This window comes from Misgurnus anguillicaudatus, chromosome 25 (genome assembly GCF_027580225.2).
Source record: "Misgurnus anguillicaudatus chromosome 25, ASM2758022v2, whole genome shotgun sequence".
Lineage (NCBI taxonomy): Eukaryota > Metazoa > Chordata > Actinopteri > Cypriniformes > Cobitidae > Misgurnus > Misgurnus anguillicaudatus.
The window spans coordinates 27,062,648-27,081,067 of record NC_073361.2 but is presented as its reverse complement, the minus strand read 5'-3'; the positions used below and the strand labels follow the sequence as shown (position 1 = coordinate 27,081,067).

At 36.7% G+C, this 18,420-nt stretch overlaps 1 protein-coding gene across 2 annotated transcripts; it reads left to right on the top strand.

The window, feature by feature from the left end:
• Positions 1 to 19: 19 nt before the first annotated feature.
• Positions 20 to 17,928, top strand: cngb3.1 (cyclic nucleotide gated channel subunit beta 3, tandem duplicate 1). Of its 2 annotated transcripts, XM_073863702.1 has the most exons (18): positions 20 to 852; positions 1,519 to 1,574; positions 5,341 to 5,437; positions 7,753 to 7,904; positions 8,487 to 8,786; positions 9,238 to 9,446; positions 9,538 to 9,588; positions 10,640 to 10,726; positions 11,344 to 11,408; positions 12,284 to 12,406; positions 12,492 to 12,633; positions 12,722 to 12,881; positions 12,980 to 13,077; positions 15,168 to 15,251; positions 15,329 to 15,447; positions 15,926 to 16,078; positions 17,142 to 17,292; positions 17,430 to 17,928. In XM_073863702.1, the coding sequence occupies exons 1-18, from the start codon at positions 713 to 715 to the stop codon at positions 17,457 to 17,459; spliced, it is 2,217 nt and encodes a 738-aa protein (XP_073719803.1). In that variant the 5' UTR covers positions 20 to 712; the 3' UTR covers positions 17,460 to 17,928. The 2 variants fall into 2 exon arrangements, with proteins under 2 accessions (XP_073719803.1, XP_073719804.1); XM_073863703.1 differs by lacking the exon at positions 10,640 to 10,726.
• The last annotated feature ends 492 nt before the right edge of the window (positions 17,929 to 18,420 follow it).

Genomic DNA, 18,420 nt, shown 5'->3' with positions numbered 1-18,420 from the left:
GTATTTATTAATCTACATTCATATATATTTATTATATGTTTTAATGTATTAAGTGTACTTAAAGAGAAAGGCTGGTTTTATAAATACATAGGTTACATGTAGTTTCATTCCATTCCATTATTTTTGAATCAAATTGAAAGAATCTTCAATACACAGAAATTTGACATACATATACGGTAATCATGTAGTAATAAGGTTTACCATTTTAGTGAACACAGGTCTTACAAAAGTCGCTGAGGAATCAGTAAATCTCCCATGGGATCTCACAGTTAATCTTGTTAGTCAGGCTGGGACATTGTGAGTTTAAATTAACTAAGTAGAGTTTCTAAATATGGACCCAGAGCAGGAATATCCCATGGCTCTTGAGTAACCCACGACTGACCCACACCGAAACTGAGCAATAAGTTCAAGTAATCTTTTATAAGGAAATATCAAAACAAAATCAAAAGAAAGGACACTTTGCATTCAATCAGTGAATTTTCTTATAATCGCATTTTTAGAGAAGTGTCGTGACTGGTTTATTTGATAGCAAGCAGTGCGCTGTGATTGGTCAGTGTGATGAATGATGGGAAGAGGATTGTACCAAAGAGGGAATTAATAGAGCTCCAAGAATTAATTGAAGCAGGTCAAGAGTTCAGATATCAACGACAGTTGGTTAAGATCAGCAGAGGAATAAATCAGGATGGGATCGTAACCTGTGCAGTTAACAACCATGTTCAGTATGTTAAAAGCGCTATTTAGGCACAAAACTATAGCACCAGCAAACCCTGGACCACCTGGACCTGTCTCTGCTACGCCCCCAGCACCTGCCCCAACTTCTACTCCTGCACCTGTCCCTTTGGCAAAGGAAGACGACCTTCTGCACAACATCCTTTCCTCTTAAAAACTTCAAGATATTTATTTAATAATAGTAATAAAAAATGTGTATGTCAGTTTGCTTTACTTAATTCATATGCGTCTTATTAGTTTAACAGGTAATTCATTTGAATAAAGCATTTAATTGAAATTGCTAATATTAACAATAGTTGACAATAATGTTTTTGTTTGTTTTTAAATTGGAATAGCGTCATTCAGTGCTGTACTGTATATCAATTAAATGTTATAGAGAGATCTAATCTCTATAAGATGAATTCATAGCAGACCACTCCCAGGGAAAATGATCAATATTTAGATCATATGTACAACACCGTAGCTTTTGAGTTTCATTACTAGCATGTTTATTATGTTGTTTACATTTTATATTTTATTTTATAATAGTGACATCCAATGATTTGCTATTGTTCCATATATTGCTATAGCATTTATAATAGTACTATATTGCTATACTTGCTTGCTATACATCTAAACAAATTTAGTTTACATTTTTAGTTACTATTAATTCTTTACTAATTATTATCAATATAGTTTTTATTAACCAAAAGACTACATAGACTAAATATCATTTAATGCTAGTTTAAACATCATTGCCCTAAAAATCCAATTTTTTTTAATGAGAATAAATCTTTGTTCACAGGAAGAAAAATCGCATGAGAAGAAAGATGAAGAAAGCAAAAAAGAGGAAGAGAAGCCAGCTGGTGAGAACATCAACCTGACCATCATTTATAAAGTCTCATCAACAGAAGAGGAAAAAAGCTGGACCTAAATATAGATATGATCTGAATTGTGGATAAAATCACTTTGGATAAAAGCATTTGCAAAATGCTTAAATGTAAATATACTGTAAATCTTAAAGAGACACTCCACTTTTTGAAAATATGCTCATTTTCCAGCTCCCCTAGAGTTTAATATTTGACTTTTACAGTTTTGGCAGTGCCGGTCCTAGATGCTGGGGGGCCCTAAGCAAAGCTTTGTGAGGGGCCCTCTGTCAGTGCATTCAGACCCTGATAGCACACATGCATCTTGAAGACGTCTATTTGATGTCTGTGTTTACATCTGCAAGATGTCTTATTTAGATTGTTTTCTCATCTGCAATACGTCTGTGAGACGTCTCCTAAAAGATGTCATATAGACATATTGAAGATGTCTGCAAGACGTTTTTGATTTAGAATGTATGTAAAGCAGCTCTTTTCCTTTATAAGATGTTTTTACACACCAGATGTATTCCAGATCTCCAGATCTTTACCAGACATCTTACAGACGTACCTGTGCTATCTGGGTAAAACCCAGTCAATGTTGCTGTTAGTTAGTTGTTAACTAACCACATAGTGTATTATCTTATAGCTGTATATTATTCCCATATGCACATTACTTTGAAACCCTGACTGATAAACTTGCTGATTATAACATGAAAAATGTATTTGCTGATAAGTTGTTTTGATTTAAAATGTGTTGTGAGAAGCACTAAAAAATTAACCTGATCTAAATGAATGTAATGAATCAAATTACATTGAATATAAATAAATACTGTTAATACACAGGGGTTAAATTGGGATTTGTTATGTTGGGGGGGGGGCTCTGTGGGGAGGGGTACTTCGAGGGGTAACATGTTTAATACTGATGACAGCAAAGCCACTGGTGTGTTTCAATGACATTCTGGACCTCTGATAGGATTTGATAAGTTTCAGCTTTAAAAGAGCATTTCACCCGTAGAAACATTAATCTTTATTGAAAGTGTTATATTTGTAGTCGAAATGTAACATACATTTAGAATTTGGTGCCTATTTTACAAAGAAAAGGGGTGTTTGTAGTCTCACTCCCTCAACAAAGATATTGCACTTCCTTCTTTCAATGATGCAAAATGATGAAGTGTCCCTTTAAAGCTGTCATAGAGGTTGACCCCAAATATTTTAAAAATAGTTTCTGATTTTAAATATTGCAAATCTATGAGTTTGACACCCTATATCCATTTGTTGCACATGTCATTATGCACAATTGATCAAACTTTAAAGGAAGTTAAAAGAATCAATCTCCTTGAATAATTCTAGGCATAAGATGCCCAAAAAGACTCAATTAACAAGATAAAGTACAACACACAGTACTGTATCAGCAACATGTCTTATAAATTAGCCATAGAGATTCCCTATGCTGGTCAGCAGCTGAAAACAATCATATAGTTAGGTTTGATTTGTGTAATCAAAATACATTATTTTATTAAACTATACAATGAGTTATATCCAGTGTTATCCAGTTAACATAATTAAACGAGTGACATATACTTTAATCCTTTACAAATTTCAAGTCTTATAATAAGTTTTCTCGACGTTGACACCATTCTTACCTCTCTCTCTCTCTCTCTCTCTCTCTCTCATGATGTCAAATTATCCTGCGCGAGAGCGCGTTCTTGAAGTTCAAAGGGAAAAGCGCGTGTTTTCGCGGCAATTGCGTCACCCAATTCGCGTCATTTGCATCGCCCCATGCTAGGACGCGTGTGGATGCGTCTTTGCATTGACTATATATGTAATCTGCTCGCGCAAATCCTTTATCTTGTTCCCTTGCTTCACGTTTTTTCCCCTTTATTCTGCCCCAGACGGATAGCTTTGTTTTAAATCAATGGTGGGCATGTAATATGCGCATCGTTACCAAATCACTCTTCTGCGTCATCCACGCGGCCGTTTCTAAATTTGAAGGCTGCAACCTCCGGATGTCGCATATGCGCGCTGCATACGTCATCAAGCCTGATTCATTTAAGTTAAATGAGCATTTCATTTGCAAGTCATAAACATAATATAACAATTAACCATTGACTAAGAATAATAGTCAACATTATAATTGTTAATATTCTGAAATACGTTTTATGACGCATATGCAGCCTACAAATGTGACCTCTGAAGGCTGCAGCCTTTGGATTGAGAAACTGCCTGCATGTTGTCCGAGTATATCACTGATTTAAGAAATCATTAAGTATTTTTAAAAACCCGCATATATTCGGAAGTTTGCAAATTATTTAAATTATAGCGCCTTGTTTTCATTAAACATAATAATAATTTTTCTTTGATATAATGGTTTTAAATAATTCTGAGATCAAGGGGGCCCTCTAGTGGTGCGGGGCCCTATGCAAATTGCGTAGTTTGCGTATAGGAAAGACCGGCACTGAGTTTTGGAATCTGATCTCCGGGTCTGGCGGTACAACTTTTAGCATAGCTTAGCATAATCCATTGAATCTGATTAGACCATTAGCATCGCGCTAAAAAATAACCAAAGAGTTTGGATATTTTTCCTATTTGTACGTGACTCTTCTGTAGTTACATCGTGTGCTAAGACCGACAGAAAATTAAAAGTTGTGATTTTCTAGGCAGATATGGCGATGAACTATACTCTTATTCTGGCATAATAATCAAGGACTTTGTTGCTGTAACATGTCTGCAGGAGGCGCAATGATATTATGCAGCGCCTGAAAATAGTCCCCTGCTATTGAAAGTAAACAAGGGGACTATTTTTGGGCACTACATAATATCACTACACATGCTGCACAGCTGCAGACATATTACAGCAGTCCTTGATTATTACGCCAGAATAAAAAAGTATAGTTTCTAGCCATATCGGCCTAGAAAATTGCAAGTTTTAATTTTCAGTCGGTCTTAGTACACAATGTAACTACCGAAGAGTCAAGGTTTAAATAGGAAAAATATCAAAAGTCTTTAGTTATTTTTAGCGCAGTGCTGATGGTCTGGTCGGATTCAATGGATTGTGCTAAGCTATGCTAAAAGTGGTACTGCCAGACCCGGAGATCGGCTGAATGGATTTCAAAACGATTAAAATCAAATGTTTAACTCTAATTGTAGGTTCACACCAGCCACGTTTGAGGCGTCAAATTCGTGTGTACTGCGCCTAGTTTGCCGCTTGAACAGTTTGAGTTTACTCGCTTCATTTGTGCGTGAAAGCCGCGTGTGAAATTCTAGTCATCAAGACATTCACGCGGAAATTCGCATCATGAGAGGGGCGTCTGCGACTCCGCTCGCTTTCTGTAATAGCTCCTGATTGGTTTTTCTGCATGTTTTTCTTCCAAAGTTCAAATTTTTCAGCTCACGCGTTTCCTGTGGCAATGCTCAATTCGTGCCATTTGCGCAAACGAGACACGCGAATGAGGTGGAATCGTGTCTACCGCCCTGCGTTAAATGCCTAATTTGCGCCGCGAGACCTCCATATGTGCGTCAACGCGTCTTCACATTGACTTAACATTGAAATCACTCGCGCTTGACGCCTCTACCGCGGCTGGTCTGAACCCAGCATAAGGGAGCTGGAAAATAAGCATATTTTCAAAAAAAGGGGAGTGTCCCAATATCTATACCTACATACAAACAGGGAACTTAACGTTTTGTTTTTCCTTAATGATAAGCATAGATGTAAATGCTAAATTGTTTAAGTTTCGCAAAACATATAAATGTGTCCGGTTTTCTTTAGAACCAGCTCCGGCTCCAACTCCGGCACCTGCCCCGGCTCCAGAGCCCCCTAAACCAGAGGCCAAACCAGTGGATTTAGTCAATCAGACAACAGAAGGGTAAAAGTTCAGATCACCTGTAGAAGATTTCACCATAAGCATTGTGGAGTAGGAGGGTTAAAGATGCGAGGGTCACAAATCTGCTGGACCATTGTTCGATTAAAAGCCCAGCTGAAATATGTTATGTTGGTTCTGTCTCATATCTTTTACATATCCGTCATGTCATTGTTAGACCCTGTTGTGCTTCTTTCTTCTGCTCAATGATGTACGGTGTGTGACTTAAGTAAAGTAGCTGAGAGCAGATTACGGGATCTGTTGCATTTGTGACTTAAGAGGATCATGGAAATGTCCACATGTGCGCACAAGAGCGTTCTTGGTTTTACATTTATGCATTTGGCAGACGTTGTTTTCCAAAGCTGACTTGTAATTTTAAGTTAAGGTTTATTTACGTTTCTGTTCAGCATTACGATGATTAAATTAATGCAAAAAAGTAGCATCAAAAAGTAAAACTGCATGGAAAAAGAAATATAGAAATGGATGCCAAAGCTAAAAAAAAGACAGCATGCATAAATCCAGCATGAAGTGAGTGAAGAGGTAGAAGAGAGAGGGTTAAGAGAGGGATAAACCTCATAAAAAAAGAAAGAGAGAGTTTAAAACAACAGCACCCTGTGTGTCAGGTTCCCACTGTATGTTTTCATTGTGCCTTTATCAATATAAAATGGGCAAAACCTTTTTTATATATATATACAGTGTTGGGGAAAGTTACTTTTAAAAGTAATGCATTACAATATTAAGACACCCCCTAAAAAAGTAACTAATTGCATTACTTAGTTACTTTTCAGGGAAAGTAATGCTTACGTTACTTTTAGTTACTTTTGCGTTACTTTTTCTTGGCTAAAGCTTGATCTCTTTCAGGCCTTGCAGGTGTTTTTATGACTGAAAAGTTCTGCATTCAGAAATTGCATATTTCATCACAAAAATGTTTAGCTCTGGCCTGCCATCTCAGTTTCTGACTCAAACTGTTTCCACACAGGCACAGAGAGTGCATACGTTAAGTTTAATTCAGTACATATTTTTAATCAAATTAATTAAACTAAAAAAGTAACTTGAGTTACTTTTTTGAAAAAGTAACTCAAATATTAATGTGTACATTTAAAAAGTAATGCGTTACTTTACTCGTTACTTCAGAAAAGTAATATTATTACGTAACTCAAGTTACTTGTAATGCGTTACCCCCAACACTGTATATATATATACCCTATAATCGTTAAAGGATCATTATGTTTAACATTGCTTATCATGGTTCCAGTCAGTGTTTTTTAGCTTTACTGGTGGGATATATGTTAAAAATAACTTTTATTAAGACAAAGATTGCTACAGATGCTAAAGGTAGATGTTTGGGAACTTGACTTAAAGGTGCACTGTGTAACTTTTAAGAGTATCTCTTGACAGAAATGCAATATAATATACATAACTATATTATCAGTGGTGTATAAAGACCTTACATAATGAACTGTTATTTTTTTGTACCGTAGAAGGAGCTGTTTTTATCTACATATAACTACATGGAAGTCGCCATTTTGCACCGCCATGTTTCTACATTATTTCTAAATCATTAGCGCTACAGAACGCATTTGGCCACTACATTGTCTCAGGCGACATGTTTGTCCTGTGGCGGCTACCGTAGCTTCTCTATGTGTTTCGAAAGAAATGTGTGAATCTCACCACTAGATGCAGCTAAAACCTACACACGGCACCTTTAAAGGCGCTCTAAGCGAATCTGTGCGACGTCACTTTTTGTTGATGTTTGAACTGTTTTCAAACAAACGGAGCTTAGCTAACTCCTTCCCCTCCCTTCCGTGCTTTCATGAACGCGCCCAACCTCCACCCCCAAATCCTTCTTGTCGTTTATTGGCTGGAACACTTTGTTATCGTTTCTGGTGGTAGGTTTGGCCACTTTGTTTTTATTGCAGTTTGTGGAGCCTATACAGAGATCGCGTTTTTTTACAGTTTGATCAGCGGACAGGCAGCAAGCGGATAGTGAGGAGATGTTTGCTGTATGTAACAAAAAAATGTTTTATGGTCTAAAACGCGTGAATTCGCTTAGAGCACCTTTAAAGGGACTTTTGTTGTTTTAGTTGCAATAAAATTCTTTTTGTTTCGTTTTTGTTATAAAAATGTGCGCCCCAGTGTATACAGCGAATATGTATATCATTTCTTAAATCATTGAGAAACATGCAAGGATTCTGCCACGCCTCATGTAGTTCTCATGCCACCCCCTTGCCACCTCATAAGTAATTTTCTAGATCTGTCCATGCCACTATTAGTAATTTTATTTCATTTTATTTGACTAATTCCTCTTTATTTTTGTATAGTGAGGAAGGTGCACCTCCACCTGTCGTCATTAACAGATATGCTGATGACCAGCTGAGAGAGATTGTGAGGAAATTAAGGGAAAGGGTCGAGTTATACAAAGACAAAGTCATCGACCCCTACGCCTCGTCCCCGGAGCACAGCCCTCCCGTCAGTAAGTAAAATTGTAACTCTTAAATGATTTCATAAAGAACCATTAACTTTTATTGATTGCATAGTTTTAAACTATTTAAACATTAGAGATTTTTTATATTTCAGGAAACGTTAAATAATTCATCAATACTATAATTTTACTTTATGCATGTAAGACTACCAACAAAAACAAAGGAATAGAATAGAAAGAGAAAAGATTTATACTGATCAGTTATTCTTCAACATAAAAGAAAAGATTGGCATAGACAAACATGTATAAAAGGTACAAAAGCTGTTCCTTGGGCGGTATTATTTGTAAAGTACACTTTTGTAGATTAAAAAGTGCATACCTAAAAGGTCCATAGTGGTACCAAATGTGTACTGTATACCGCAGTGGTCTCCAGTCTATCAATCTCACAAAAAGGTTGGAGACCCCTGGTATACAGTATATCTATACCTAAAAGGCACATAAGAAGACCTTTTCAAAGGGTATCGTCCCACTTCTAAAAATGTAGTATATTTTTCCTTTTTTAAGCAAAATGATTACCAGTCATTGATTCAATGAATTTACTGATTTTATTGTTCTGAACTCTCATATGTCCAGCGCCCGTTTATCGAAAACCAGACTGGATCAAAAAACAGGAGGAGGAGCGATTAAAACGAGAGGCAGCAGAGCAGAAGAAAATAGAGGAAGATGCAAAGAAAGCAGCCGTCAAGAAAGAAAAAGAGGAAAAAGAGAGAGTAGAGAAAGAGGAAAAGTTAAAGGCTGAGAAAGAAAAACTGGAGAAGGAGCAGGCAGAGGCCACCTGTCCCAAAATCAAGTTCACATGTATAGACGCACTGCTCCAACCTTTGGAGAACAAGATGGACATGTACTTAGGGATGACCATCGACCCGTTCACAGGTGAGATTGTTGTGTGCTCTTCACTTCCTCCGGAAATCTGGCTCCCCTTGTGATGTCAGAAGGGGGTCTTATTATAATAATATCGCCCCATAATCTGTCCCATCCAACCACAGCACTGCCATTTAGTGCAGGGATCAGCTCATTTGCATTTAAGGGGACACACCCAAAAACGGCACATTTTTGCTCACACCTACAAAGTTTCAATTTTAACAAGCTGTAATAAATGATCTATATGGTATTAGATAAATTATCTATATGAATTAGAACTTCACATACGTACTCTGGGGACACCAAAGATGTATTGACACTTTATTATAAAAAGGAAAAATTAAACATTGTACTGTCAGAACCCTGCCATGCTGAACTTGATCTAAATACAAACAAGGATATGGCAGGATCCTGACAATGTCCCCTTTAATTCTATGAAATATTTGTTTGTCTTTCTTACCAGATCGTCGGTATATCAAATGGCTGAGCGTTGTCACAATTGCTTTTAACTACAATGTTTGGTTGGCCACGGCACGCATGTGTTTTCCGTATCACACGCCACTGGCCATCCCTTTCTGGATATGTTTCGATATTCTGGCAGATCTGGCGAACGTTATCGACATCATCGTCTTTCAGCCACGCTTACAGTTTGTGAAAGCAGGAGACATCATAGTACGTGTTAACACAGATTATGTTATTTAAAATCTTAGTTTTTTCACTGTAAGGTGTTTTTATAAAATTTAAAAATAACTTTGACTTTTAGAAAGATAGAGTGATGACGAAACAGAAGTACAGAGAATCTGCCAGGTTTCAGGTCTGTAACATTTACATACACTATACATACTCACATAAATATACAAGACTCTTTGGATAATATGTGACCCAGACCCACCTAACCCTAAAGGACGTTCTTTGAAAAATAACTTAGATATATTTATTGACTGAGTAAGGTCATGTCAAATATTGAAATAAATGTGAAATCAATGTGTAAAATCAAACTTTGATTCTCTTAATGTCATCATTAGATTATGAAACTTTAACCTGTCAAGGCCTTTCACAGACAAGGCCAAATATATTTCAGGGTTCCCACAGGTCCCATGTTTGTGAATCTGGGGAAAAAAATTCAAGGCCCTGGGAAGTTTTGAAAATATACATACATAGATACAGGTCATTGAAAGTGCTAGAATCTATTTTATGCAAGAAGTTTTCTGAAAAAATCCATATTATTCCCTGTGTAGTGTAGGATAATATCATAAAAATTCTAGCCTTTTTAAGCACACATGCTAAACTGTTTGCTTTAAATGCTTATATATTCTGTATGCGAATGTGGATTCATACCAAAATGTTTTTTTGCATAGTTATGTTTGACAAATGAAAATGTCTCATGTTACATATGTAACTGTTGTTCCCTGAGAAGGGAACGAGACGCTGCGTCTCCCTTGCCATACTTCCTGCGTCCCTGTAACGCTGTCTTTGGCAATATTTCAGATAGCGATATACTTCCTGGCTACCGCTTCACCCTGTCTTTGTCGTTAAGCCTCACCATTGGTTAAATTTAATATACATATTCAGGCGCACTTACCCCTGGAGGCGTCCCCAAAGTGTCACTGCAGTGACGCAGCGCAAGTTCCCTCGAAAGGGAACTGTAACAATGTACCTTAAAAGGTAACACATTGTAACCTTTCTCTCACTTGAAATTTATCCCCACATTTACTCCTTGAATTTGAGGGTATTAGACCTGGAAAGTCCTTGAAAGGTCCTTGAATTTGAAGTTAACTAAGGTGTGGGAACCCTGAATATTTACATTACTGAATATATATATATGTCCACTTTAGTGATTGTTTCAACTTTTTCCTCTCTAACAGACAGACCTAATAAGTATTATACCATTTGACTTGCTGTGTTTCCACTTTGGATTTTCGTCCGTTTTCAGGTTAAACCGGTTTATGCGGGTCAGTACACTTCCTCACAAAGCACAGATTTCTTTAAACTGCATTCTTTTCATCGGTTGTGTAGATGCAGGGCCGTAACCACAATAGACATTGAGGGGGACATGCCCCCCCCAAAATCAGAAACTTTGATGCTTGTAATATATCAATTTGTTAAAGGGTCAATTTGTTACAATTGAGATTTATACATCATCAAATTAAGCTTTCCATTGATGTATGGTTTGTTAGGATAGGACAATATTTGGTTAAGATACAACTATTTGTAAATCTGGAATCTGAGGGTGCAGAAAAATCTAAATATTGAGAAAATCGCATTTAAAGTTGTCCAAATGATGTTCTTAGCGATGCATATTACTAATGATAAATACATTTTTTATATATTTACGCTAGGAAAGTTACAAAATATCTTTATGGATCTTTATCTTTACTTTTGACCCATGCAATGTATTGTTGGCTATTGCTACAAATTTACCCATGCTATTATGACTGGTTTTGGGATTCAGGGTCACATATATAGCCCTGAATGTTTTTGTCCCCCCTCCAATGTTCAAGATGTGGTTACAGTCTTGTGTGTCATGTGTGTCTGCGCTATGAGTAAAGTTTTTTTTTTTGTATTTCAGTATGAATCATTTTTCGAGTTCAGCGATCGTCTAGAAAGCATCATGGCTAAGGCTTATATCTGGAGGTATGCTGGAGAAATATCACCGGCATACTGTATGCTGTGTTTCGAATACTGGTCTCCAATACCCACATAAAAAGTACTGTAGTAAACTTTAGTTCAAAAGAAAGGTACAAGAATTTACAAAAGTTGTCACTGGGGTGGTACATTTTCAAAAATTACACTTTTGTACCTTAAAGGTGGGTTGCATGATCTCTGAAAGCCAATGTTGACATTTGAAATCACCTAAACAAACACGCCCCACACATACGCAACCCAGGCAACGATGTTGGTTAATAGACACACCCCTTACTGCTGATTGGCTGCAAGTGTGTTTTGGTACTCGGCCCGACTCCCTTTTCCAAAGCGTTTTTTTTTTTAAATCATGCACCCCGCCTTTAAAGTTTCATATCTGTACCAAAATGGTACATATTGTGGTGGTTTCACAGACAGGGCTTATCCTAGTCCCAGACTAAAATGCATGTTTAAGATGCCTTTATTTAAAAACACGAAAAGCTGATCTATCTTTTTCAAAAGGTACCATCCCAGTGGCAACTATTGTAACTTTTTTCTGAGATTAGTACAATAAAGTAGTTTGCTTTAGTATACTACAGTAATTTTGTTGATGTATACTATAGTATTCTGTAGTATATACCCATAGTGAATTGATTAGCTGTATTAAATACTGTAGTATACTGTAATAGTAACTATGGTAAGGTTCAAAACCACTATAATATCTAAGGATTTTACTACAGTTTACTATAGTAAATACAAATGTATACTACAAAATGTTTATTTGCTGGTGTTGCCGTTAAATCTTTTTTACCAGTTTAACCAGCAGCCTCCCTTTAACCAATCAGCATCAAGTACTGAAATTATCCTTAATATGTGATCTTTTTTAGAGTTGGCCGCACTATTGGATATCTCCTTTACTGCCTACACCTCAACTCTTGTCTGTACTACGTAGCATCTGAATACGAAGGACTGGGCAGCACTAAATGGACATACGATGGGAAAGGAAATGCGTATGAACTCTTCATTTCAAAATCACAGCTCTCTCTTCAGAAAGTAAACATGTATTTGTTGTTTTATCGTTTTCTCTTTCCTAAGTTATCTGCGATGTTATTATTTCGCCACTCGTACCCTGATCACTATCGGAGGTCTTCCTGAGCCCCACACTCTCTTTGAGATCGTTTTTCAGCTGGTGAACTTCTTCACGGGCGTCTTTGTCTTCTCTAGCTTAATTGGACAGGTGAACTTTTTAAAACATTATAAACTTCTTATTTTTAGAAGTTGGTATCTCTGGAACGTCTGAGATCTTTGTTTCAATTTCAATACAGATGAGAGATGTCATCGGAGCGGCCACGGCTGGACAGACCTACTTCCGTGCCTCTATGGATGCCTGCGTGGCATACATGAATACTTACACCATCCCTAAGCACGTGCAAAACAGAGTACGCACTTGGTACAACTATACCTGGGACTCGCAGGGCATGCTCGGTAAGATCTTACAGCTTGGGAATGCACATTTGAAATTTTGTTTTTGCATAGATGCAGTTTGATTGGTTAAGCTGCAAAAATCTCGGATATCTTCACAGATGAATCAGAGCTCTTGGACAAAATGCCTCTGGTGATGAGAACAGCCATCGCTGTGGAGATCAACCTCGCCACCTTTCAGAAGATTGACCTCTTTAAGGCAAGACAGTGTTATCAAAATAAGAAAGAAATCACAATTTATGTCTTTGAAAACTAGATTTAATGTATGCACTAAGCTTTTAGTTTATATCTTAGCCATGAATAGGATTTACTATTAGGTCATTCCTGTAACGGAGAGCATTGGATAAGATGGGAGAGTGCAGGATGAGTTATCAATATGTTTGGTCTATATTGTCAGACGAGTGAGGTTATATATTTTTAATGCATATATTTCTAAAACTGAATTTTGTAAACATTTGGGACTATGGCCTTTAAGACAAAAATACTCCTAAAGTTTTTTTTTCCTTTTAAACAAGTTGTGTCTCTAATGGTGCGTTTAGACCAGCCGTGATAGAGGCATCAAGCGCGAGTGATTTCAAAGCTAAGTCAATTAGAAGACACGTTGACGTGCGTCTGGAGGTCTCGCGGCGCGAATGACGCCCCATTCAGACAACCAGCGATCAGCAGTAGCAGAGCGACGCAATCTCATTCATTTTAATAAAAGCTTGGTGACTTCCGGCGACATGAGTGGAAGTGAAAGTGTCCAGCGGCGCGAGAAAGTTAAGAAAAGTTTAACTTTATGCAAATGTTGAGCAAATTTCGGGAGCGACTACCAATGAGAACGAAGCAGTGAAGTTCACGTCATCCTTCTCTCGTCAGTTACTGGAGTGGATGGTACTCATTTTTTTATGACAACCAGATTTAAACATGCTTCATTGAAAGAAACGGGCGACACACAGCGATAACGTCGCTGGCTGTCTGAACGAGGGGTTAGGCGTTTAGCGCGGCATGGTAGACGTGATTCCGCCTCATTCTCGCGTCTAGTTTGCGCGAATGGCAGCAACAAACGCGCGAGTTAAAAAATTTGAACTTTGGCCGCGTTAACCAATCAGGCGCTTGCTCTAGTAGTGATGTGATTACAGGAAGCGAGTGGAGTCGCAGAAGGCCCTCCCATGACACGAATTTCGGTGTGAATGTCTCAATGACTAGAATTTTACACGCAAATGAAGCGAGTAAACTCAAAATGTTCAAACGGCAAACTAGACGAGGTAGACGCGAATTGACGCCTTAAACGCGGCTGGTGTGTACCCACGGTTAGATTGCAAAAATTTTGTAGCCTGAACGTACAAAATGTTACATACAGACTTATAGGCTTTTTACATTAGACGTAGAGGTCTTCATGGGTCCACTTAGATCCGAAAACCCGAGGTCCTAAAAGTTTCATGTGTGCCTCGGATACGGGTCGGGTTTAATATTAGCAGCTTCGTGTAATTTAAAAAGAATGTGTTTTTGCTGAAAGTACCCGAGAAGACCCAAACTATCTCGCGTGTGTGCATCGAATCCTTTTTCAACCTTAAAAAAGCCATTGGACTCGGGTCTAATTTTGTCGAGTTTGTCTCGTGTCGGGTCTTACTTAAAAAAAAAAAGATTTATGTAAGTGATTCGAGTCAATTCGATTCGGGTACATTTCTATAGACCCGAAAATGACCTCCAATGCACCAAATGCGAATTCAATGTTTTGCGGGATTAGATTACATACAAAATCAATGCAAAGAACTTGCACAGGGCGATGCGAATGACGCGAGTTGCACTATTGCACTAAAGATATGCACTATTCGTCTCAAACATGTATTCACACATTTTTTAAATGTTCAATGAACAAGAAAAATTAGCATGACAGAAAGTAAATCCCGCAAGTAATCTAGAGCGATTCTTCACGTTTGCGAAAGCAACACAAATGTGAGACTCGATGAATTGCTGAAATAAAAACAATAGATCCTATTAGGTCTTTCACATTGCATGCAATCATGCACACAGTTTGTAAGCGATTTTGTTTGACCAGTGCTTCATTTATTTTCAATCAAGCAACAATAAAATGCACTGTCCAAATGTACTTTTGCATTGCTTTATTTTGTCACACATGCAAACTATGAGCTCCTGCCCTTTACTGGAGAACTCTTTATATACACATGTGTCCATAAATGTATGGTGTCCAAGTAAATCCATATTACAATGTTATAAAGCATGCAACCGTAATGATAACAATGAAGATTTTTTCTCATTTAATAAAAGTAAAATTAATCTCTCTAGGGTTGTGACAACCAGATGCTTGTGGATATGTTATTACGTCTGAAATCCATTTTGTACTTGCCGGGAGACTTTGTATGTAAGAAGGTAAGAGCATCTGTAAATCGACATTGTTCTTCACATCCGAAATTTCTCAGATAAACATATCCCATCATTCTGCGCAGGGTGACATTGGGAGAGAAATGTACATTATTAAAGCTGGAGAGGTGCAGGTCATCGGTGGACCGGACAATAAGATTGTGTTTGTGACTCTGAAAGCAGGTTGTGTGTTCGGAGAAATCAGGTACAACTTGGGATGGGTGTGAGTTGAAAGTGAAAAATAAGAGGGCTTGTTGACTCTAATTCAAAAGAAACGTCGTTTAAGAGAGATTTTTTTTAAAGATTATGAAGCCAAACATTTTTGTCTTGAATAAAGTGTATCATTTATCTTGCACAACTTGGACCACAAAAACATTCAAGTATTTAGCAAAAGCCAAAAATACATATTACGTAAATTATTACGTGAGTGGATGCAATTGCTAAAGACTTAATTTGGACAACTTTAAAGGTCATTTTTTGCAATATTTTGATATTTATTGCAACCTCGGCCTTCCAGATTTCCAAATAGTTGTATCTCGGCCAAATATTGTCATATCCTAACAAACCGTACATCAATGGAAAGCTTATTTATTCATTATATTAAACTGGTTTTGTGGTCCAGGGTCACGTATTAAGAAAATAAATCAGAATAATTTTTGAATTAATGTTGTCTTGTTTATCAGTCTCTTACAGTCAGCAAAAGATGGAGGCAACAGACGGACGGCAAATGTGGCTGCTCATGGATTCGCCAACCTCTTTGTACTGGACAAGAAAGATCTTAATGACATCCTGGTCCACTATCCTGAATCTCAGAAAGTTTTGGCCAAAAAGGGAAGGTGAGTCAGACTGAGTATTTTTGGTACCCTGTCTGTGAAATCCAGTCTAAATTCTCAATTTATTTATAAAATTAGAAGCATCAATGTTTGATTTCAATCTTTGAGATGATCTTACTCAGTCAATATTATAGATATCAAGGTAATATTTTCACACAATGTTCTTTACAATTCATTTTAGCTGGGTGATCACAGGCAGGGTCACATTTGACATCGACGGTTCTTAAAGGAAAACACCACAGTTTTTCAATATTTTACTATGTTCTTACCTCAACTTAGTGTTGGGCAACGATTAATCGCATACAAAATAAAAGTGATTTTTTTGCATAAGATATGAGTGTGTGCTTTGTGTAATTATTATGTATATATAAATACACACACACACACACACACACACACACGCACGCACGCACGCACGCACGCACACACACACACACACACATTCATGTATGTATTTAACAAACAGTAACATGTGTATATATATTTATTTATATTGTTATATATTCTATATAAACAAAAAACAATTATATATAAATAAAATGTTCTGAAATGTATATATGTACGTGTCTGTGTTTAAATATACATAATTATTACACACAGCACAGACACATATTATTTAAAAATGCACTTTTATTTTGTATGCGATTAATCGCGATTAATCTTTGCCCATAACTATTTTTTTCAATGCGTGCACTTTTAATCTTTGTACAGCACTTCTTGAATGTGTTAGCATTTAGCCTAGCCCCATTCATTCCTATGGCTCCAAACAAAAGTTTTATTTTGTGCCACCATACTTACTCATGTAACTACTCATGTAACTGAGTGTGTTTGGTGGCTACTAAATTCATCCCTGTTTGGAGCCATAGGAATGAATGGGGCTAGGCTAAATGCTAACACATTCACAGAGTGCTGTACAAAGATTAAAAGTGCACGCATTGAAAAAAGATAGGCATATATTAATTTGTCTAAGTCGAGGTAACAACATAGTAAAATATTGAAAAACAGTGGTGTTTTCCTTTAAATAAAACATTTTTGACTAAAATACAATTCACTCTGTGCTATTAAGGAAACTGATGAAGGCCAAAGGTAAAGCTCCTGTCCCAGAGGACAAAGAAAGGAAAAGGGGATTGGAACTGTTTGGACCCAAACCACCCACTCCAAAATTGTTGCGTGCTTTTGGAGGCTTTGGGAAAGGAGGTTTATTGGACAAACTCAGGGTATGTGATGATACTACTTACATAAACAATGAACATACTTAATGGTGTAATGCTGCAAACAGTAGTTTGCCTACCTTTAAGATATTATTCTTTATTCTAATCATCAGACATCTGAATAAAATATCTTTTTTCTTTAGGCTCAAGCTGCAGCAGAGAAAAGGAATTGAGAAATTAATGTATCTATTAGATCATCCATTAGTCTCTATAATAAATCCCTGTTATCATTCATCCATCCATCCATTCCCTTCTGTTTTTTTCTTCCTTGTTGTTACATCGATGGTTGCGATTGGACATCATACTGCAGATGTGTCCCAGTCTGTGAAAACCCAGCTAAGTAATTTTTCTGATATGCTGTTTTTTACATAAACTTATCATACATAATTTAAAGACCATTTTGTGAAAATATATTTTGATTTCTTAAATTTTGACTGAGGAAGGTCATGTCAAATATTGAAATCAAAGTAAAATCAACTATCATCATGATATTATGAGACTTTCACATGGATTTTACAGACATGGTCACATATAGTATCATTAAAAAGTTAAACACTGTCCACTAAAAGTTATTATTTAACTGGTTTTGCAATGTACTAGTCAAAAATGAGTGATTTGTGTGGGGCTTCCTCTGTTTTTAATTTTTAAATAAAATGCTTATTATATAACCAATTTCCTTTCATTTTTTAATAATTGTCATAGTATTATTATGTAACAAAAGTGAGTACACTCTTCACATTTAAGCAAATATTTTAAATTAGACTTATGAGGTGTCATGAAATATTTTGATAATAAAAGTAAATGCTATTAAAATAAGTTATAAACATCTCTTCATGTACTATTTTGCACATGATTTCAAATGACATCATACAAACCAATTTTGTTGTTTTTTCCACATTTAAGGGGAAAATTTTCATTACTGCAACGTGTCCATGACTGGATTTGGGTTCTTTGACATGGAAATATTTATAATTAAAAAATCTAAAAAATAAAAAGCTTCAGTGCATGTCATACTATAAACATTTACAGTATAGAAACATGGTATTTGGTGATCGTTGGTAAATGTAGAGACAATAATAAGGAATAGAAATGTGTCCAAGAACAATTTTCTCATCCTCCACAACAATTTCAAGC